A 24,392-nucleotide genomic window follows, 5' to 3' on the forward strand; every position below is an offset into this window, starting at 1 on the left:
ACGTGTAATTGCATATGTGTTTTAATTCACACCAGTAAATACACGTCTCCTACACCCTGAAAAAATCAGTGTTTCAAACGAGGAAACGTGCAATACGACTGAATTAAATACATTAGAAAAGGCTCAATGCCCAATTATTAGGCCCTAATTCATATTCAATCCTCATTTAGGCCTGGGAAATAGATTGTCTGTGAAAAAAGAACAGTACCCGACTTTTTTTTGACGATCTGGCTAAACTTTCAAAATGTGTTACATTTCGGAAACACCAAGCTATTCGTGAGGTGGTGTAAGCTGTATGGGCTATAGGGTGATCTAGTCGACATTTTACTGGAAAAAATGCTGGACTCCGTATGTAATTTCTACAATGGATGACTTCATCTGACATTCGACTTGCAGAAAGGGTAAGTTTTTAAGAACACTGAAATGACATTTTCTTGGATCCTATTTGTACAGAAAGTCAATGGGGGCTATTTACCGGTGTGCACCCTTAACAGCCTACAGATTAAACAGCTACAAGTGATTTTATTTGCTATCTTCATTATTTTGTAATAATTTATCGAAATATTATTGCCAATGACTACCGTTTGATGCTGTGAATATATAAAATGAACATAACGGTTCCTTTTATGAATGTTAAGATACATGTATGAACTCGTAAGAAACCATTATCACTATATCAGAGCATTCGTAAGTTGTTGTTGTTGGGTTTTTTGGGTTTTTTTTTTTTTTTTTTTGTCTTCAGCTTTCCAGTTTCAGTCCAGAGGTGGAATGGATGTAGTATGTGGTTGACGTAAAACGTTATTATCCCACTATCGATTGAATGGATTTTGGATTCATCCGCATAGTACACCCATTTCACCTATTAACTAAACCTGAGTTGTTACTGTCTCCAAATGCGCAGGGCCTGGAACGTATTAAAACTGAGAGCAAATGGAGACCATCAGGTCAAAGTCGACAAAATGTACGGCGATGACAACACCAAGATTTGTTATGCAACATCAAAATAATTTTATTACAACGTATAACATTTAATATATAAAAATATAGAAATTGTATTTGAAGACACATTTCTTACACCGCAATCAATATATTATTGTTATTATTTCAGGTACCATGCATATACAGGACGAACCTTACTTGTTCAACAAGTTTACAAAGTATGTCAAGAGACAATTTTTGACCTGAGGGGTTTTGAAACGCATCTGGGGGTCCCAGTGTGAAGATACGCAAGTTTAATGAGATCCTGGTCTGGAGGGAGGGATACCTTATACGCTCTAGTTTGTCAGGCAAACCCTTCGGAAACCTCAAGACTGCACAGATGCATCTCAGCAAGCACTGAATTTGTGTTATGCCTGAGATATTCTTGCATTATGCACATTCCTATGTGTGTTTAGCTGCAAAAGAGGCATAGCGTCTAGGCCTTAAAACATGCACAATTTAATTTGGTTTTGAAAGTAATGACCGTTTGCCAATATAATGAGATACCGGAGCCGTCGAAGGCATTATACGTTTTGTTTGCTCGAATTGAAGCATGCAACACAGGAAAGTATGCTTCATAATATTAAGTATTTGTTTCTTAAATATCATAATATAATTTACAGTTTCCGGCAATTCGTCTTCATAAAATCGTAGTCAAGAATATGACAAATGTTTGACCATACTCCCAAGGGCATTTTATGATACAGATGGGGAATGTTACATAATTACATTAATGCCCTCATTAGATTATCTTGTCCAGTTCAGCTTTCCCGAAATTCACCCTCGCTTGGGGCAATCAGTTGACTCTATTACCCTACAAAATTGATACATTTGAGTGGTGTGGAGATATAATTAACTACTGCGTTGCAATCCTATCGGTTTGGTAAAAACCAATAACTGGCACACCATTGCCAAGCTTGGGTTTTAAGCTTTTAGAAAAACAAGTTTAATAATTAATTATGTAAATTTTAGGCAAATCAGCTCATGAATAATTAATGAGCTCATAGCCAAATATGATTAAAAATATTTTGATTTACATTTTGAAGTGTATGAGTACATCTACATGAGCAATGAGGCACTTTCATGCAGTTTTAAATACACTGCCGTGTTTCTACATAGAATAAGAGAGATTGCAAAATTTACGTGAAACGCGATACGGGAACGCCAACCGCATGCTACATTAGTCGAGAACTAGTTGGGAATTGGTCAGTCGTGGAATTCCCGTAAGGCGGTTACGTTGCGGTTGGTAGCAATAACAACGTTCCAAAATGACGAAAAAAAGCATTACAAAATGCAGAAAATATGTGTGTCGTGTTATGAAGCGAATCAAGGTATCCAAATAGAACAAGTAGAGTCCAACATGTAATAAAATCCATTTTTGGGGTTCAAATTTGACCTAGTATAGACCCGAAAAAGTGAATAAATTTCGATTTTTTTTTCGACGCGAATTTGAACGGGCAGATTGCCTATTCATTTGAGTGTGGAGAATGCCGTCCAAAAATCATCTTGCGAAGATGCGTTTTAGGCAAGACCGTGTCGTCTTGCGACATAATGCGGTATGAATGGTCTGTTTTGGACGGGGGCAGCAGTTCGCGCAACATCATTTTTCGCCATTGCTATTTCATTGCATTAAACAGCTGTCAAAGTGTGTTGCTTATGGATACAATTCAGCAAACACGAAAATATTTTTAAAACATGATAATGCATAATGTTTTTGGTTTTAGTTTAAACATTTTGATAACATATAAATGTCGGTTTATATAAAAATCATGAAAACTCTTTTTTAAAACTTGTTATAATGAAAAAAATAATACAACATTTTAAATCAAAATCGATCAATATGTTGATATACAAAATGATTCTTCTTGCCTATACCCATGTACTTGAGAAGTATCAATATTATGGCTTTTTTTGGTTTCCAAATTATCTTATTTAAAAAGTTTAAACGATCATATCTCAAAATGGCCAATATGGACTGACGGTCTTCTTGCGCTCAGTTCTTCATATTTAAAAAGTTTATGGACATTTTGGGGCTATAACGGTTAAAATATGCAAGTTTCCAACATTTTAGACTATTTTATGATGTGTAAATGGTAGTTATATTAGGAAAAAAGGTTTTTTGTTGATAGAGGTTGATAGAGAAGTGATAAATTACCAAAACTGTTCAAAAGATAAGACCTTATTTTGTGTAAATAATTTTTACATGCATATATATAATTTAGAAGCAAAATTACGCGTCTACGCTACATCCATCGGAGCGCTTTCACGGGGTCAACCGGGTTATACATTGACCCTGTCTGGGACAACCTCATGCCTTCCCCCAACCAATGGTGCGCCGCTACATCACTGTCAGCAATAAATCTTTAGAAGAATAAAATCCGCTGAAGACGCCGGTTGACCCGGTGAAAGCGCTCCGGTATGTGTGCCAAATCTGAGCATGAAGGTAGTAGAGAAGGAGTGAGCTCGCGTTAAGCTCATTACGTAAATCCTATTGTAAACACAATAGAGACAGATATACCTTTGATCTAATGATCATCGCCGATAATTTCGGCAATGCCTCCGTCTCATGGGGGTTCATATTTAGTGACAAGTAAATCACGTATGCGCAGTACATGTATTATGGATGCGCATACATTCACTTAGCTGTTGAACTTGTTGGAACATGTTGTTCCAGAATGTTTATAAACAGTTTATTATGGAATGGTGCAGTTCACAACATTTTAAGGACGGGTAAAATTGTTTTAAGCACTGTTTTAAAAATACGAAGATCTTATTTAAAATAAATTGCGCATTGTTAAGTCGAGGAATTCTCCCATCAACCGAGATGTAGCTCAGTGTTGCTCGTTACTGCCCGGGTTGGTCCGATTTTATTTGTTTACCCAAAACTTTAATAATTGATCCTCCCCCGAGGTGACAAAATAAACCGCGTCCTGAGCCCTCTTTTTAACTAGCCAATGAAAGAGATGTAAAGCATAATATGCATCAATTTCATCAAGAATGACTTATGCTGTTTCATCATATTTATAGCGCACACAAGTGTGCGACCATGCATGTATACAACACAACAGATTATAAGTGATAATCGCGCTACATATTCGCAACGTTGGTCTGGAAACCTCAAAGGGCGGCAATTATGATTGCCCAATAGAATGCGTGTGAGCTTTCTCCTTCTCTACTACCTCCATGATCTGAGTAGCGTTGAAGTTTAATTTTGCTTTCTATTTAAATTTACCGCTACGTATTATATACATCATTGTTAGGACAGAATTCGTTTAAAGAATCTATAGCGAAAAGTCTGTTCTTTTAAGTTTTATATTTACAAAAACGTTAAGATATAACACCCATAATTAGATGTTACCAATTATCAAACAACTTCAGATTCCAAATAACGCTAATATTAAACAGAATACTTTCTTCTTTACATTTTAGCCAGTTGTTCTTATGGAATTTTATATTCGATTAGGAAATAATAGTTAATAAGACACGTTGTTGAATGAAATCTAATATACGTGGAGCAAAGTATACTATGTCATATACTATTAGCTTAAATTTGGAGCAACTCTAGTAAAGATAACAGCCATAATTAGATGCTACCAAATATCAAACAACTTCAGATTCCAAATAACGCTAATATTAATCAGAATACTTTCTTCTTTACATTTTAGCCAGCTGTTCTAATGATATTTTATATTTCAATTAGGAAATAATAGACAAAAAAGACAGGTTGTTGAGTGAGATATAAACTATATGGAGCAAAGTATACATACTAGTATTAGCTAACACAAGGTCATTTTTATGTAACTCATTGACCCATGTGTGCCATAATACTGCTTTAATGACAGCCTGGTGATGTGGTCAACTCGTTGACAGATACCAACCTCAGGAGGGAATTCAGTTTTTGATCAATTCTCTTCAGGTAGTGAAACGTAATGTAGTAAACGTTTACTCCAGTTAACTGTTTCATAGTTACTGAACGTACAGTGTACAGCCTGTCCCTAAAATACCGGGTCATATCATTATTGCGATATCGTACGGATATGTAATAAAACGTATTAAGTTTGCGCATAAGCATTATACAGTATAAAGCTTTTAAAAACAATAAAATTCGGCGCTGTCGTTGGTGAGATACGTTGCTTTATATTTTAAGTCTATGCTCGTTAGGACAATGCACAATGAATGCTGAACACCAATACTGCGAAATCATGAACAGCTACTGTGAGGGAGTACAAAGGTTTTTTTAAATCAATAGTTAAGTATCAAAAATAATGAAAAATGTGGGAACCGATTTGGATTCCATTGAAAATGTTAACTCCAAATTTTGGGAACTAAAAGTGGTACACATTGATGATTAATAAAACAAATGTATGAAATACCTAACTATTTTGTCAATTTTCTCTCACCTACTTATACTCTACCTATATTCTCATGAGCGTCATCCATGATTGTCATTATTCAGTCAAAGTGGCACAAACTCGATTTATCGATCGTATCTCAACAACGACAGCACCAAACTAGGTGGAATAAAAGTGTTATCATTTTACAGTAATTATATCGTAGTTTTCATAATACGTGCACTAGCCTACTTTTACATGTAGTACCAATCAGTAAGTGAAGACCTGAGCTAAATAAGACCGTAAGTCCACTTGGCCCCTCAACATGTATACACTAAAGTTCGTTAGGGTTTTGTAATGTTTAATACATGTTCCAGGGTGAAAACATCATGAAAGGTTGTGAAAGATCTGTTTTGACCCCTGAACATGTATAAAACATTACCAAGCTATACGAAACTATAGGCAACTTTAGTGTATGCATGTTGAGGGGCCAAGTGGACTTACGGTCTTCTTGCGCTCAGGTCTTCAGTGTTGTTGCTGTGATCATTTGGGTGGAGTAGGCTGTACACACATCCATGCTTCATGGGACTCAAGAATGTCACGTGGCTGTAAAAGGCCATTAGGCTGAGGCGCCGTATTTAACGTTAGCTTTGGACATTTAATTATTTTTTGTATTTTCTACCCGACTTACCCGGGTGAAAAATAAAGGAAAAAAATAAATATCCTAACGCTAAATACGGTGCCTCCGCATAATGCTTACGAACGTGGAATAGCAAGGACTTGGTACGGTTCTGGAGCTAGCACACCGCCTGCACGTGGCTTTGCATTCATCGTTGTATCTGGGGTAGGTTTTCGAAAGGTGTATCGATGCATCAAATGCGTGAACACTATGAATAGTTCCATCCGGGCCAGTTGTTCACCAAGGCATGCCCGCTTTCCTGAAATAAAATCAGATTAATTTAAACATATTGAAATAACCGGGAAAATAGGAGAAAAGAACAGGCAGGCATTTTAATGTAATTTCAGGGTGTCATTCTATATCCATGCATTGTGCAAGCGGGAAACTCCTGCTGGCTGCTCACAATAGCATGTAGGATACTCTATACAAGAGACAGGGTACTCTCACACTAAAAGGTCATTTCCCCTTCACTTCAGGCATGGCTGGGTGATGTTCTAAAGTATGCACAAAAAGTAACACAGCTGTTATAAACACGCCTATAGCGTCAGATCTAATCATTGTTTTCACAATATTTCAACATAAAAAGAAGGATGATATATTTACGCGCATTTTGATACCCAATGTGTCCAATTGTGTTCAATATTAACAATACAGCAGTGTTTTGAAGGAAAGATACCCGAATTTAAAAGTTGCAGCTATTTGTATTGATTTGAAGTAAGCGCGAATATAATGGCGGGCTTTACGTGCTACAGGTTTGGCATAATAACATTTGATCGCTGTAAACTGCAACTTTTAAATTCGGGCATTTTTCTTTGAAAGGACTACTGTGTTGTTAATATTGAACGACATTTGACAAATGGGGTATCAAAATGCGCGTAAATAAATCATCCTTCTCTCTATGTTGAAGTATTGTAAAAACAATTATTAGTTCTGAAGCTATAGACGTGTTTATAACAGCTGCGTTACTCTTTGTGCGGACTTTATGTTGTATGGTTGTACCATAGGTCTTTTAATTATTGATGAATATAAATGATCAACTGATCAAATGCATTAGTCTAAAGAAAGCATGAGGACTTGGAGCAAGTCTACACACATGCTCTATGGTTATTCAGTTGCGATCGATTTTCCGCATTTGATCTAAAATTATTTGTCTGCCTGTTTTATCTGTCTGACACAATGAACTTGGATAGCGCCATCTTAGATTTATCTACTTTTGATTTTATCTGTATTTTGATTATGCTAGAAAAGTGACTCTGTGCATGGAGCTAGTAGGTCTATAGTAATTTTTGTGTTGGCGCTTGTTGTAAATTTATCAATATCAACTACTTCGGTTTAAAATGTGCAAAAAACACGGAATCAAATAAAAGAATAACAAGATGCGTTTTGATGAACACTTTTTGATTCAGTAATGTGGCAGTCAATGAGGTTATTACCATTAGTTACCAGATTTGAAAGTTGCACTTACATACAAATTTGTACTATTTTACTATACAAAAACACTCAGATATCAAACACACAGATTTCCTTCCATTACACTGAATACAAAATCAATACAATTTACTGCAACTTTCAAATCTTGGGTTACATTGATTTAAATGTACGCTGTGACGTCAATATTTAGTCAATTGCTGCAAATGAGGTGTCAAAATGTGCAAAAAATAAATTCTGCTTCCAACGCATTTTACAGATTTGTAATACAATCACCTGTTTTTGAATAATGGTCATTATTTAAGGGGGTAGTTACTTTTTTTGAGATGTTTTGAGAACTTTCGTCGTTAATGCAACGAGGATCCCGCATTGGATCCATGTTATATGTTTATGTTCCGCTCTGCACCATGTGTCTGCCACATTGAACTTGGCTAGCGCCATCTTTGCTTCAAATACTTCTGATTTTGTTAGAAAGGTGGCTCTGTGATATCTTGCATGCACAAAATAAATCATTAATACTTCGGTTGTTAAGGGGTCGGTTACCCACTGAATACGAGGAATGTCCTTCTGATATTAAATAATTTTGAATTTTTGAAATTCGCAATATAATGCAAATTTTGTGGCAATTAATTTGAGAAATTGACATTTTTTTTAAAATATATTTTTGATATTTATCAGTCTCCGAAGTATACTTTATAAATCTAATAATATGTACCTAGCTGGGAGAAAAAGCGTCCATGATATGAATATTTTGACCTTTCGTATTGAATTTTTTTCCCAAACACCTAAAAATGTAGGTCTTTGGAAGAAATATACAATACGAAAGGTCAAAATTTTCATATGATGAACGGCTTTTTATCCCAGCTACATACACTTTAAGTACCTATCAATATACAGGGTGTCCCAAAAAAAAGAGGCCCCTCATTGCGCCCTCTTTTTCTCCTATTTCTGAAAAGTTGATTAAATATATTTTGGTATGTAAAGAAGCCTTTATTCGTTAGCTTTAATAAACCAAAACAATTATTTCAATCGGCTCAAAACTATTGAAGATATGCCCTTTTGAATAAAAGTACCGTTTTTCACTCTGTCCACGGATAGCAAACAGAGTGGTTGGGATGGCTCATGCTGTGGAGTGGCCTGCACGATCACCAGACCTCACACCACTTGATTTTTTTTTCCTTTGTGGCAAAATCCAAGATCTTCGCAAACGTATTACTGAATGCATTTGCAAGTATCCTGCGCACAAGGATGGTACACAGCGCAATTGATGCAATGAGGACCAGGGCTGAAACCTGTATTCGCCAAGGAGGCAACCAGGTAGAGGGCAGAGCAGCACAGTAAACTTACTTCAGAAGAATCAAAGACAAACCAAACAGGGCTACCTTTTATCCTAAAATGAGAAATTTTATCCTAAAAAGAAAGCAAGAAACAACAAAGTAAGCAAGTAAGAAACATAATAAAACAAAAATGAATAAATAACCAAGAAAAAATAAGTAATTGCAAATAAAGCAAAAGAAGTCCCATTCGGCATCCATTTTACCCACAAATTAATGACACTATTAACAAAATCCATTGCCCATAAACCCACCGGTAAAACCCATGCCATAATAAAGTAATTTTATAAAGTTATCATTGAGGAATGTTTGATATTCATGCATGGTATGTGTACTCCTTTTCAATCTTTGAAGTAGCCAAACCTTCTCCGTGGACAGAGTGAAAAATGGGTACATTTCTTTAAAAGAGCATATCTTCAAAAGTTGTGAGCCGATTGATATAATTGTTTTAGTTTATTTAAGCTAACGACTCAATGTTTTTTTATATACCAAAATATATTTGATCAACTTTTCAGAAATAGGAGAAAAAGAGGGCGCAATGAGGGGCCTCTTTTTTTGGGGACACCCTGTATATATATTTATAAAGTTTACTTCGAGGACTGTTATGTAAAAAATATAATTTATTAATAATTAGTTGTAAAATTTATATTATATCACGAAATTTAAAAAAAAAGCAAAATTATTTGATAGCATGAGGATACGGTATTCCGCATATTCATAATGTAATTTACTCGCTATCCGAGTCCTTAAAAGAACAAAAACATAAAATTTAAGTAATGAAATAAGGAGAAAATTGCTTTGATGAACACTTTCTGGACTCAATTGTAACATGCATGTTAAGGATTCGGATATAAACGTTTGCACAGTATTTTGTGGGACCTGAGAACACATATAGACATATCAAATTGCATTCTGAATACGAGGAATGTCATTCTGATATCAAATAAGTTTGATTTATTGAAATTCGCGATATAATACAATATTTATGACAAATTTTTCAGAGTTGATATTTTTGATAAACCACATACACTGCTTTGAAACGTACCTACTCCAAAAGCAATATGCCCTTTGAAATTGTTGACAGTCCTCGAAGTAAATGTTATAAACCTAGTGATATGTACCTAAGTGTATGTAGCAAGAATGAAAAGTCTGCATTTAATTGAAAAGGTTGACATACTTTTTCATATTGAAGATATACATTTTCTCCCCAAAAGACCTCCATTATTTTTTTTTGGCGTTTTCAAATATATATCTTCAATATAAAAGGTTAACATTTTAATAATTATGATGGCCGGCTTTTCATTCAAACTAAATACACTTTTTAAAGTACATATCATTAGATTTCTACCATTTACTTCGAGGACCGTTAAATTTCAAAAATATCTATTTTTAATCATTTCCAATAAAATTGCTAATAAACGTTGCCATCCTAGCCCTTAATTAACTATGGCTTGTCGTTTCGAGATTTCAAAACCCAGATAAAGAGAAATATGTCGTGATTCATGGAGAAACAGGGTCCAAAAAGAAATAATTTTAAGCAATTCCGTCCAGGTTTCGCCCGGAAAAATTATATCTGGTACTCCTTAGCAGTCCCTAATTATGTTTCTAGATTAGCGCTTTTATAATTTGATAGTTTCTTCCCAAGGTATAAATAACTTTTGACAATTAATGTTTGAAAAAAAAAAATTCAACTTAGACGCATTTTTAGTATTGTTTACAATTATTTCAAGAAAATTGGAAGTACACTGCTTTGAAACGTACCTACTCCAAATGCAATTTGCCCTTTGAAATTGTCGACTTTCCCCTGCTTATCTAGAAACCTCTCAGGTTGAAAAACCTCTGGGTCCTTGCAAATTGACGCATCTCTTGTCACGCTAAACAAATTGATCAAAATCATGCAACCTTCGGGTAAGATATGTCCTCGAAAACTCACATCCTTTTGAATATAACGAGGAAGAGTTATGTGAACAACGCTCGCATGTCGTTGTATTTCAAGAATGACGGCTTCGGTGTATGGTAGATGGGTCTTATCGGAAAGTATGGGCAAGCGATTTCGGCCGACAACGTTGTCGATTTCTTCTTGCACTCTTTCTTGTATGTCCGGGTATAAGAGCATGTAGAATATAGTCCAGTTTAAGGTTGTACCAGTTGTATCAGTTCCAGCAAGAAAAAGATCATCAATAATTGCGTAAAGCTCAAAAATGTCAAGATTCGTTTGCGCTTCATGTTCTTCGACTGATTCGGTTTCTTGGATATAAACGTCTATAAAATCGCGCAAGTCACACGGATCGAAATCTGTTCGATGTTCTTCAACAATGCGTTCCCAGGTCTGTCGTAGATCTACCATACATTTGAGAGCAATTTTAGGAACGAATGGTACTTTTGCCAGGAATGGCATATAAATAAAAGCCATTAACAACAACGGAGAAGACAATCGTGCGTGTTGGAGATGAAGCAAATTCTGGTACTTAGGATCGTCGTACTCAAATCGCCGGCCCAGAATGACTGAACATATGACATTGGACACAGCGTTGTTGAGAAGCTGAAATGGATCAAAGGACTTGTGACCTCCTAATGAATCAATTTCCTTCTTTAAACAGTCAGCTTCTGTGGCTATGTGGTCTTCAAAAGTTTGCTTTATTACGCCAAAACGTCTAAAAACGGAAAGTGCAAATCTTCTGTGTTCTTGCCAAAGTCGGTTAGGTGCAAACATCACACCTGAAATGAAAAAAAGTACAATATTCTATTAATTTTGTAAATCAAACAAGAATAGAACTACCCTTAGTAAGGCTTTTAATGAATTTGTTATAAATCATTTATACAACCTCATTTATTCAATTAATTAATAGTAGTTCAAGTACCCGGAGGAGGGGGACCTGTTCCAAAACTTGGCATAGGTGTGCCGTCAGTGGGTGAAAAATCGGTCCACATTTATTATGTAGCGAATCCAAATATATGACCCATTCTTTTGAGCAAATTCAGTATGACTCATTCATAAAGTAGCCTTAAAACAATTACTGCCATTATTATATAGTAAACAACATGCAAAAACAGGACCAATTTGTATTGTCAAGTTATAATAACACATCTACATAGTAACATCATAAAAAATGATCCATTGTTATATTTAGAGGTTAACATGCGACACATATGTGATGCGATCAAGCAAAATCAATCGGAACTCGGAAATGTTAATTTTTCAGTTTCTTATAGATTAGTAAAAAGCATTTACAAAGCTGGATTTTGTAGAAAGCCCCAGTGAAATTCCAAAGATATGAGGAATTCAAGAGTTGCTAAAACAACAGGAAACAAATGGAAATATTTCCTTTGTTTGGCTATATCTCAAAATCAGTATTTCCGAGTTCCGACTGATTTTGCTACCGAATCCAAATATATGGCCCATTCTTTTGAGCAAAATCCATAAATATGACCCATTCATAAAGTAGCCTTAAAACAATTACTGCCATTATTCTAGTAAAAAACATGCAAAAACGCGACCAATGTGTATAGTCAAGTTATAATAACACATCTACATAGTAACATCATAAAAGTGATGTATCGTTATAGTTAGAGGTGAATATGCGACATATATAGTCGGCACATATGTACCTATCCTTCTCTAAAGATTACCCCCAACCGCCCCTTTCAGCATCTAAAGGTATTTATCTGTGCTTTATTATGGTTGCTGAAAGGGGGATGGGGATTGGGGATCATATGGAGCCGGCTACTTTGATCTGAAAACCACTTTTCCGCAGAAGAGATATGCGCACCAAACTTACCACATCAAACATTAAATTTGAAATCAGATAGAAAACCGTATACAGAGAATTGTCCAGTTTTTAAAATGTACAGAATATTTTTTCCAATCAGCGTCAGAAATAGTTCAGAAATAGTTTTAAACACGCGCAACACAGTTCAATAGCAGATAATAAGTTGTCTCACAATATATCTCATATCTTCAATATTACAGATTGTTGTCACTAAATTGCTGCTCGGTAGGGTCTTACAGTATTTAATTTTCTCAGAGCCCCTTTAAGGGATCTGGAATGTTCGTTTTGAGCGTTTCGACAGTCATTTTTGTGGGATATGAGAGCACATCAGACATATCGAATTGCATTTTGAATACGAAGAATGTCTCTCTGATATCAAATAATTTTCATTTTTTGAAATTCACGATATAATACAAATTTTATGACAAATTATTAAATTTTGATATTTTTCACATTTTTGATATAACGGTCCTCGAAGTAAATTTTATAAATCTAATGATATATTCTTAAAGTGTATGTAGCTGGGAAAAGCCGACGATCAATTGAAAATGTTGACCTTTCATATTGAAGATACCATACATTTTAATGAGAAAGAAATCCTACCATCTATCCAAACCCCCGTGTTATTCCAATGCACATTTGCTTCACCGGGCAGCCCTGGCTTGGTCGTATTTGGAAGATTGGTGTCACGAAACCGTAATAGGTACAAATTTAGTACTTTCTGTCATTCAAATATGGTTTATTCTCTACATGTCAATCTTTAAATAATTAGCATAGTCCTTATAACAACGGGGGACCGCCTTGATGAGTAAATGACAGCAAACCAGTGAAAAATACCCCAAAACTCAGTGGAGCTCCGCTCGTACATGTCAATAGCGTCATTATCGATTAGATTAGTCGACCGTAGCTGACATTTCGATCGCTCATTGGATTAAATATTATCACGTGGTAATAAATTTGCATTGCACAATAGGGTTTATGGCTGGAAAGGTCACGGTGAATTTGCCGTGGACATAACTGCACTATGTACTGCCACTCCTGGTAGCGCCTATCGCTACTCCTAGCAACTTGCGCCGACCAAGTTCCGCTGGGCTTACGTCCGACAATGTGAACACAGCTAGTTATACTGATTAAATCATATAGCAAATGTTCGAAGGTCTGTTAACGATGTCTTTAGACGAATCCATTTTCACGCATTCCTACACTTCAATGGCAGCCATAGCTGCCCCCCCCCCATTAGGTCTATTCCACCTAAAATGTGAAATGGTGTGGCCTTGGCGTGGATATTAAACTGCATTTCATCACCCGTGTTACATGTAGACAAAAGAATGATGAAAGTTTACGATTAAGCGGATTTAATCCACCGAATTGGACAGTAACAACACCAGTTTGGTGCAGACGGGACCCAGTCTGGAATGGAGAAAGAAAAGGGAAGCAAAAATGAGGGCGGATAAAAAGAAAAAATCGGGAGAAAAGGTAAAAAGGGGGCGAAAAGAGAAAACATGGCGGAAAGGGGGAACATGGGAACAGGCACGGATTCAGGGGGGGCCCCACTCCTCCCAAAAGAAGAGGAAAGGAGAGAAGAGAAGAGAAAACTTGGGGGAAAATATGTCCATCACGAAAGGCTTCATATGGACCGCCAGTTCACACATTTTCGGCTTTTTCAAACTAAAATTTAACACACTAATAGTGCCAAAATGGTCCACCAAATCGCTTCAATTAGGTCTTCATTTTGCTAAAGTTTCTTACTTACACCCTCCTGCGTAATCGATGTACACGTGGCCATTTTCGCTTCTGCTTGCGCACATTTGCCAATTAATGTTTAACACAATATTTATAGGCCTACAATAATAGGGAAAACGTGTCCACGAAAGGCTTCATGGACCGCTCATTTCACAAAATGTTGGCTTTTTCAAACTAAAATTTTATACAATAAAAGTGCCAAAATTGTCCACCAAATCACTTCAATTGGGTCTTCATTTTGCAAAAGTTTCTTATTTCAGACACCCCCTGCTCCGCGGCCATTTCTTAAATTTTATTTCATTTTTTCTAAACTTGCCTCCTGACTGATCTAGATCCGCCACTGCCTGAGAAATAGGTCAAAACATGGCTGATGATAGGATGCGGTAATTAGTGAGTTTTTACACCTTGAACTGGGGTCAAGCCTAGGCGCAATTGGGAAGTCTTTATAAATAGGCGACGATTATCGTATTGTGCCCCCCTTGAAAGTTGTCTTTCCCTCTTTCCGCTTTGGCCTCGCACCCAGGGCCAGGCAAAAATTTGGAGGCCCTAAACTCACAATTGGCCTAAGATCTACAGTCGTGGCAAATTTAGAGGGGGTATAAGCATATTTTGTTATTTTCGCGTGCTTCATGCGTGAACATTTTTCACTTTCAGACTATTGTAGCCCAAAATGAAGATGAATTTTGCTATTTGAGGGGCCAATGTGCGCGATGCGCACAAAATTTTGTCGTCAGCTTTCATTGTATTACTGGGTCGTCATTTCCACAGTCAATTTCGTTGCCCGGGGAATTTGAAAATCGCGTGGTGAGAGACGATTGTTTTTATACGTTTCAAAGTCAATATGAGTTTGTTTCAAATAAAAACACCTGATTCGTGCTTGATAACTATTTTTCTAACATATAAGGCATAAAGTTGTGATTGCCGGACTGTTCCCACGGTTGTTTGATGTGATAATTTATTAGTTTTTTAAACAAAACATGTGTACAACCCAATTTTAGGCTTAATCAGCTAAAAGCGGTATCATGCTAATGTATACAGATGCTTCTGAGTCATTTCAAACTTGAATTTCCCCTTATTTGCAACATTATTCACTTTCACAGTATTTTTTATATAGAAATATATATTATTATATACTGGAAATTACTCTGACAAGCTTTTAATACAAAAAAATTCCTTTTATTTTTGATGAAATATGTTTATAAGATCTCTTTGTTGCTTGTTTCACCTATTCCAATTGTTTTAATGGCGGTATTGATTACCTACCCCTTGCAAATTAACAAATACGATTTTTGATCAATAGCGCCACCTATAGTTTGCATTTTCTTAATAATGAAGCCAATTCTATATACATCAAACATACTATTTGAAAAAGGGGGAAAGTAAAATAATCAAGCCAAAATCAGGAATTTCCAAATTACCCGATGTTGTCATGTTGCAACATGTGACACACCCCTGTTTCATATTCTGGATGTGCAGTTGGCCATGTGTCTTATGTTGGGACCTTTAAAAAGATGGCAGCGTGACATTTTTCTTGAAAAAATTAAATGATAATGACATTTTCAAAAATAATGAAGATTAATCCTTGCACCCTTCACATTGGTCTTGTTTTAAAGCGTTCTTTCTTTTGAATTCGACACCAAAACCAGGAGTTTCCACTGATGCTGATCAGGACATGGTACCATAGAAAGTATGTGGAAAAAGTTCATAACAACTTAATGACATACTTTTTTTCCTTTATGTTGAGGTGAAAACTAAAATCCATGATTATATAGTACCAATTTGATGCCTGAAATTGTAGTAACTAAATAATTATGTACTTTGTGTATTTTTGGCAGATTTTATCTGAAAAGTTGTTTTGATTAGTGCTAGATATCTGCGAGTCAGTTACTTATACAAACAATGTGTTTTGTTGTGCATTCGCAATACCCCGTGGTGGTTAAAATGTGTTTTTTGGCCTTTGGTCGTTGCGATCCATATCAATAAGTACACATTGTAATAAACATAATACGGTCTCCAGTGGTGTAACCAGTAGGCGGAGGGGGATCTACCCCTCCGGACACAAAACAACTGGAAAGAAAGGCACAGAATAGGGAAGGGGGAAATGAGGAAGGAGAGAAAATGAGGGAAGAAAAACGAGGGAAGAGAAAGGGGAAAGAAGAGAAAAAAGAGGGAAGGAAAAACGAGAGACAGAGGGAAGAAGAGAAAGTGGAAGGGAGAAAAAAAAGGAAATGGGAAATAAGATGAAAGGGGAAGGAAATTAATTAATAAAGTTTCAACTAATGAGATGTATTAGATAATCATGATAATCATGATAATACAAGTAGATTTCTGCATTTTTCTTGAGAATTTTTTTATTTCATCGTAGTTAATATAATCTAGACAGACTCAAAGATCCCCAGTGAAATATTCGTAATACTGTTAAACTTAAATCTCTGTATTTTTTTCATTTTTACCTCAAGACTACATAGATCTAATAGTGTTCACCATATTGTATAAATTTTAGTTTTAATTTTTGCACATTATTTATTTGAAATGTTAATATAATGAGAATTAAAATGAAAATCTAAAATTAAGGACAACTGTTGTACAAATTTTAGTGCAGCTTAAAAACAATCTATACTACTTTCATTGTAAAATTGTACTCTGAATGAAACACGGATTTTTAGCTTCTAATATGCCAAAAACCGGGAGCTTCCGCCCCCTGAACCCCACCAAGGGCCCCACAGGTTTAGTGGTTCGTGCGCATGACCAATATGGCGCATTTTTGAGATCGGTCTCGCAAAATCTTTGTTTTTATCTTAATTTGTGTGGTTTTCTGCACCCAATCGTCATCCCCTTGGTGTTTACCATCTTTACACCAAGCCTTGCCGTGGATTTGACGTATTTAGATCATCCCACCGTTGAATCAATCGCCAACTGCTGTGTCCTGCTACCTAAATTAGACTGCCGAATTTGGAAGCATTTCAATCACCTACTGTAGCGATCGATCGGTGTAGTGAGTGCTGCAAAACAGGTAGGACACTATTGTTTCCAATGTTTATGTTTGGAGAGAGAGAGACTGTATCCCTGTCTATACCAACCCTTGTTACCAATCCTCACATCCTTCATCCTCCATCCTGGTGTGCTCCCTGTTCACCCTTCATCCATCAACACCTGTTCACCCTCCATCCTACAGCCGAACAACCTGCTGTGCTGTGACTGTGTGTGTTGTGATTGATTGATCAATGTTGCTTACGTTTACATGCCTGTAGTAATGGCATTATGGTCCATGTGTGAAATTCTCATGAACTGATTTTAATTTTGATCTTTTTAATAATGTATATAATAATGGACATGGACATGTTGTAAATGTCATCCACCATGTTCATGATGTTGTAAACCGTATATCATGTATATAGCCTCGCCTTACGTATTATCTTGGGTCTCCTGTTAATCATCTTGAAAGCAGGTGACGTATATAGCAATCCAGGACCAAAGTTACTAAAGTACCCATGTGGTGAATATAGAAGAGCATGCACTGACTATAAAGGTGCAAAAGCATGTATCTTATGCGAAGAATGTAACACCTGGTTCCATGCTGACGGCATTAAAATGTCTGAAGACATGTTCTCATGCATGGGCAGATCTGACTTACCATGAAAGTGCACTAAGGGACGCACCATTAGACTTCAAGGGGGGTGGAGGAAGTTGGGGTCGGGCAAGATTTTTTTTTTTTTCGCCGCGCTTGGCGGCGAAGTTTTTTTTTTCGTCGCCAAAGGCAACAAGTTTTTATTTTTTTTTTATTTTCATGCATTTGTACAGTTTGGTGAGGAAAGTTTTTTTTTTTAGTGTTGGTAGGGAAAGGTTTTTTTTGGTCATATAGTGGGGGAATTTTTTTTTCAAAACTTCCTCACCACCCCCTTGAAGTCTAATGGTGCGTCCCTAACTGTGGCTTGCCAGATATATCAGCCAGCTTGTTTGACTCCATCATTGCAGATTGTAGCATAGACTCGTCAGCCTCTGGAGACGTGTTTGACCGCAGCAAGCTCAGTTCAACAGACAGCTGTAGTTCCTCAGAGCCAAGATCTCAATCTGCTCAATCGTCTCCAGCAAAACCATCTGTTAAAGAGAGTAACACTGGTTCTAACCTTATATACGGTTGCGAAACCTGGTTGAAACCTGGCACGAGCAAAGGTGAAATCTTTCCACCAGGCTACAACTTGTACAAAAAAGACCGTAAAGATGGCTGGGGAGGAGTACTGCTTGGTGTCCATTCTAGCTTAATCAGCCAACTACTCCAGATTGAGTCTGAAGCAGAGTTGTTAGGTGCCAAAATCATCAGTGGTAAGCAAACTATCATTATTGGTGCACTGTATCGCCCCCTAGCAGCAAACAGCCTTACATGAATGTCTTAAACCAGGTTATTGAGGAAATATGCGTTTCCAACCCAGGTGTGGCAGTATGGATAGCAGGTGATGCCAACTTACAGACCGAGTCGTCGGCCACCAGTACCCACTTGAATTAAATGAATCATTTCTGCAGATGCTGGCTCGACCTGGAATGGAACAACTTGTTGACTTTCCAACCTGTAATGAAAGTATACTTGACATCATCATTACCAATCGACTCTCTCTAATCAACCGCTGTGAGGGCTTGTCAGCTTTGGGCGACCATGGCATTGTGTATGCTGATTGAAATGCTCAGGCAAACAGAGTGAAACCATCTCGTCACAAGATCTTCCTGTGGAATCATGGTGATTTTGATTTGATCGGCCAGGAGACCAAGGAATGGGCAGACAAGTTTGTCTCTCGCAACACAACATCTACTCCAGTGGAATTGTTATCCAGGGAGATTGAACAGTATCTTCAGAATAATAATGATAATGGCCCCAGTCTTTTACTTGCACCAGGTTCGCTGCGTATTATATTAGTAAGGTACTTGGTGTAGGCCTGACGACAGGTAATTTGGCTCTGCTTCTTCAATTGCCTAAATCTCTTCCAATCAATGTCTCTGTTTGTCTTCCTAGATTTCTTGAAAGCCCTTGCTTTCCTTCGACAGATCCGTTTGGTAGAAATGTTAAACCATGGCTGGTTGAATCTGGTGGAGCTGAGCTTGGAGGGTACTCTGTCATGCCAAGCGTTGTGATCAAGCTGGTATTGCTCCTCTAAAGGAATGTAATCATCTCTTCAGTGACCCAAAGTCCAAGGCCAATCTGCTGAATCGCCAGTTTATACCAAGGATGATTGATCAACTCTACGTGATCTTGGACCCAGCACTCATCCACTAATTAATGGTATCCAGATCACCAATCAAGGCATTGTCAAGTTACTGAAGAATCTTAATCCATACAAGGCTTCTGGTCCTGACGGTGTGCCTGCCAGACTTCTGAAGGAAACTGCAGAAGAGGTTGCTCCAGCCATCTGCCTCCTCTACCAAGCATCCCTCGACAAAAGATCTGCCCATCTTGGTGGAAGAAAGCACTGGTACACAACGTCATCATCCCTATATCTTCGTGTCACAAATTGCCGTGATATACGGCGAATCCTCTCGTTTTTCAACAGCTACGCATGGTGATTTTGTTCGAGATAGGCCGAGCGACTCAGGCTAAGCATACCATTTACACGATATGAGATACCACGGAGTATCTATTCTACACCTTTTTACGATTTGCGCATGCTCAGTACCCCATATGATGTTGCCATTACAAGAAAATGCGATTTGTTGTCAGGTAAAACCCAGGTTTTGTTATCAATACACTAACTGGAAATTCAATACACTAATCACCGGCGATTGCTGCCTGCTGTGGATATATTTTACTGCATTTTATACGTAAATCACAAGTCTATAATACCATGCACATATCGAGACACTATGCCACTTTCTTTATCTGCGTCAATAGAATAGAATTGAATACATCTGTACATTTTGAGTTTGTTCTTCATCACTGAGCGATCTAGCGATCGATTTCTAGCCAATTATAAAGGACTCCTTTTCTTGCGTTCGGTGAAATACCAATCGCCCGTCGCTCACCAACGGAGTATTAAGTGAATATTTATAATACAGGGTGTCGACACTGTGTGGTACAGCGTGTCCCAAAAGTAACTTAACATTGCGAATTTGCCATATCTCAAATATTTCCTACTTCATACCAAAATGGAGAACATATTCACATAGATTGATCTTTTAGAATTATTCTGATACCAAAAACAGCATTATTGACGACCCCTTGACCTTACTGTGCGACTGTAAATATGTGTGTATCAAACCCACAAAAGCAAGCTCATAATTATGTTCTTTGTTCAAGCACATGACTGATGTGCTTCCCTGAACAACAGAGTTGGTTCACTCACTGCACAGTGCACACGCTATGCATTTAGGTAAGAACATTCATGGATTACATGGCCTAGCGTATGTAAGAGCCCAGTACGTAACAAAATCCCAGTACGTATCAATTTGATACGTATTGGGCTCAACCTCTTCTACCTAGAACAAAAAGTGGCAAAAAATAATTCATCCCGCCCAATACGTAACAAAACTAAAATTTGATTAAAATTACTTTATTCATACTCCCTCCCTCTGTAGTGGTTTTTGTTACGTATTGGGCTCTATACATTTTTTTGTTACGTTTTGGGCTCCGGTTGTTTTTCAAGCAAATTATGGATATTATGTGCATGTGTTTTTATAGAAGTACTTTATATTGACCCAGTAACTCATTTTGAGTCTTTCTAGAACAAAATATTTGACAGTGTTTTATCTCTAGACTTGGAATTTATTTGTTACGTATTGGCCTCTGGTTATTTTAAAAGGACATTATCATGATTAAATGCATGTTTTTGTTATAGAATTACTTTATATTGACTCAGTAAATCATTTTGAGTCATTTTGAGTCTTTCTAGAAAAAAAAAATTAACAGTGTTTTTTCTCTAGATTTAAAATTTTTTTGTTACGTATTGGGCTCTGGTTATTTTTAAAGCAAATTATGGGTTTTAGGTGCATGTTTTTGTTATAGAATTACTTTATATTGACTCAGTAAATCCTTTTGAGTCATTTTGATTCTTTCTAGAAAAAAAAATTTGACAGTGTTTTTTCTCTAGACTTAGAATTTTTCTTGTTACGTATTGGGCTCTGGTTATTTTTAAAGCAAATTATGATTATTAGTGCGTGTTTTTCTTATATAATTACTTTATATTGACCCAGTAACTCATATTGAGTCATTTGTGACTCTTTCTAGAGTCATTTTGAGTATTTTTAGAACAAAATATTTGTCAGTGTTTTTCGGCTGGATTTTTTTTGTTACGTATTGGGCTCTATACATTTTTATGTGTTTTGGAGGTTACACTGTCGGTAAAGCTCTTTTATCCGGATTTTTTCGCATATATGGACATGAGCTGACCTCCATTTAATATTTATCGAAGAAAGAAAAACATTCGAGTGGGTCTAATTTTTTGTTACGTATTGGGCTCTTTACATTTTTTATGCGTTTTGGAGGTTACACTGTCGGAAAAGCTCTTTAATCCGGATTTTTACGCCTATATGGACATGAGCTGACCTCCAGTTAATATTTATCGAAGAAAGAAAAACATTCGAGTGGGTCTAATTTTTGTTACGTATTGGGCTCTTTACATTTTTTATGCGTTTTGGAGGTTACACTGTCGGAAAAGCTCTTTAATCCGGATTTTTACGCCTATATGGACATGACTTGACCTCCGGTTAATATTTATCGAAGAAAGAAAAAAATTCGAGTGGGTCTAATTTTTTGTTACGTATTGGGCTCTATGCATGTTTTATGTGTTTTGGAGGTTACACTGTCAGTAAAGCTCTTTTATCCGGATTGTTTCGCATATATGGACATGAGCTGACCTCCAGTTAATATTTATCGAAGAAAGAAAAAAATCGAATGGGTCTAATTTTTTGTTACGTATTGGGCTCTATACATTCTTTATGGGTTACACTGTCGGTAAAGCTCCTTTATCCGGATTTGTTCCAATATATGGACATGACCTGACCTCCAGTTAATATTTATCGAACAAAGAAAAAAATTCGAGTGGGTCTATTTTTTTTGTTACGTATTGGGCTCTTTGCATTTTTTATGCGTTTTGGAGGTTACACTGTCGGTAAAGTTCTTTTATCCGGATTTTTTCGCAAATATGGACATGAGCTGACCTCCAGTTAATATTTATCGAAGAAAGAAAAAAATTCGAGTGGGTCTAATTTTTTGTTACGTATTGGGCTCTTTACATTTTTTATGTGTTTTAGAGGTTACACTGTCGGAAAAGCTCTTTTATCCGGATTTTTTCGCATATATGGACATGACCTGACCTCCATTTAATATTTATCGAAGAAAGAAAAAATTCGAGTGGGTCTAATTTTTGTTACGTATTGGGCTCTATACATTCTTTATGCGTTACACGGTCGGTAAAGCTCTTTTATCCGGATTTTTCGCATATATGGACATGACCTGACCTCCAGTTAATATTTATAGAACAAAGAAAAAATTCGAGTGGGAATAACGTTTTGTTACGTATTGGGCTCTTAACATTTTTTATGTGTTTTGGAGGTTCCACTGTCGGAAAAGCTCTTTTATCCGGATTTTTTCGCATATATGGACATGAGCTGACCTCCAGTTAATATTTATCGAAGAAAGAAAAACATTCGAGTGGGTCTAATTTTTTGTTACGTATTGGGCTCTTTACATTTTTTATGCGTTTTGGAGTTTACACTGTCGGAAAAGCTCTTTAATCCGGATTTTTACGCCTATATGGACATGACTTGACCTCCGGTTAATATTTATCGAAGAAAGAAAAAAATTCGAGTGGGTCTAATTTTTTGTTACGTATTGGGCTCTATACATGTTTTATGTGTTTTGGAGGTTACACTGTCGGAAAAGCTCTTTTATCCGGATTTTTTCGCATATATGGACATGAGCTGACCTCCAGTTAATATTTATCGAAGAAAGAAAAACATTCGAGTGGGTCTAATTTTTTGTTACGTATTGGGCTCTTTACATTTTTTATGCGTTTTGGAGGTTACACTGTCGGAAAAGCTCTTTAATCCGGATTTTTACGCCTATATGGACATGACTTGACCTCCGGTTAATATTTATCGAAGAAAGAAAAAAATTCGAGTGGGTCTAATTTTTTGTTACGTATTGGGCTCTATACATGTTTTATGTGTTTTGGAGGTTACACTGTCAGTAAAGCTCTTTTATCCGGATTGTTTCGCATATATGGACATGAGCTGACCTCCAGTTAATATTTATCGAAGAAAGAAAAAAAAAAATCGAATGGGTCTAATTTTTTGTTACGTATTGGGCTCTATACATTCTTTATGGGTAACACTGTCGGTAAAGCTCCTTTATCCGGATTTGTTCGCATATATGGACATGACCTGACCTCCAGTTAATATTTATCGGACAAAGAAAAAAATTCGAGTGGGTCTATTTTTTTGTTACGTATTGGGCTCTTTGCATTTTTTATGCGTTTTGGAGGTTACACTGTCGGTAAAGTTCTTTTATCCGGATTTTTTCGCAAATATGGACATGAGCTGATCTCCAGTTAATATTTATCGAAGAAAGAACAAAATTCGAGTGGGTCTAATTTTTTGTTACGTATTGGGCTCTTTACATTTTTTATGCGTTTTGGAGGTTACACTGTCGGAAAAGCTCTTTTATCCGGATTTTTTCGCATATATGGACATGACCTGACCTCCATTTAATATTTATCGAAGAAAAAAAAAATTCGAGTGGGTCTAATTTTTTGTTACGTACTGGGCTCTATACATTCTTTATACGTTACACGGTCGGTAAAGCTCTTTTATCCGGATTTTTTCGCATATATGGACATGACCTGACCTCCAGTTAATATTTATAGAACAAAGAAAAAATTCGAGTGGGTCTAATTTTTTGTTACGTATTGGGCTCTTTACATTTTTATGTGTTTTGGAGGTTACACTGTCGGAAAAGCTCTTTTATCCGGATTTTTTCGCATATATGGAAATGACTTGACCTCCGGTTAATATTTATCGAAGAAAGAAAACAATTCGAGTGGGTCTAATTTTTTGTTACGTATTGGGCTCTATACATTTTTATGCGTTTTGGAGGTTACACCGTCGGAAAAGCTCTTTTATCCGGATTTTTTCGCTTATATGGACA

At 36.6% G+C, this 24,392-nt stretch overlaps 1 protein-coding gene across 1 annotated transcript in view; it reads right to left on the minus strand.

Moving 5' to 3' along the window:
• Window positions 1-984: 984 nt before the first annotated feature.
• The window catches only part of LOC140164346 (cytochrome P450 2J6-like), a 61,662-nt gene continuing 38,254 nt past the window's right edge, over window positions 985-24,392 (minus strand). Inside the window, exons 2-3 of the mRNA XM_072187619.1 lie at window positions 10,512-11,468; window positions 985-6,247 (exon numbers count right to left, since the gene is read on the minus strand). Coding sequence (XP_072043720.1) covers window positions 6,066-6,247; window positions 10,512-11,468 — 1,139 coding nt within the window. The 3' untranslated portion in view covers window positions 985-6,065. The remainder of the gene's footprint in view (window positions 6,248-10,511; window positions 11,469-24,392) is intronic.

Source organism: Amphiura filiformis, chromosome 11 (genome assembly GCF_039555335.1).
Source record: "Amphiura filiformis chromosome 11, Afil_fr2py, whole genome shotgun sequence".
NCBI lineage: Eukaryota > Metazoa > Echinodermata > Ophiuroidea > Amphilepidida > Amphiuridae > Amphiura > Amphiura filiformis.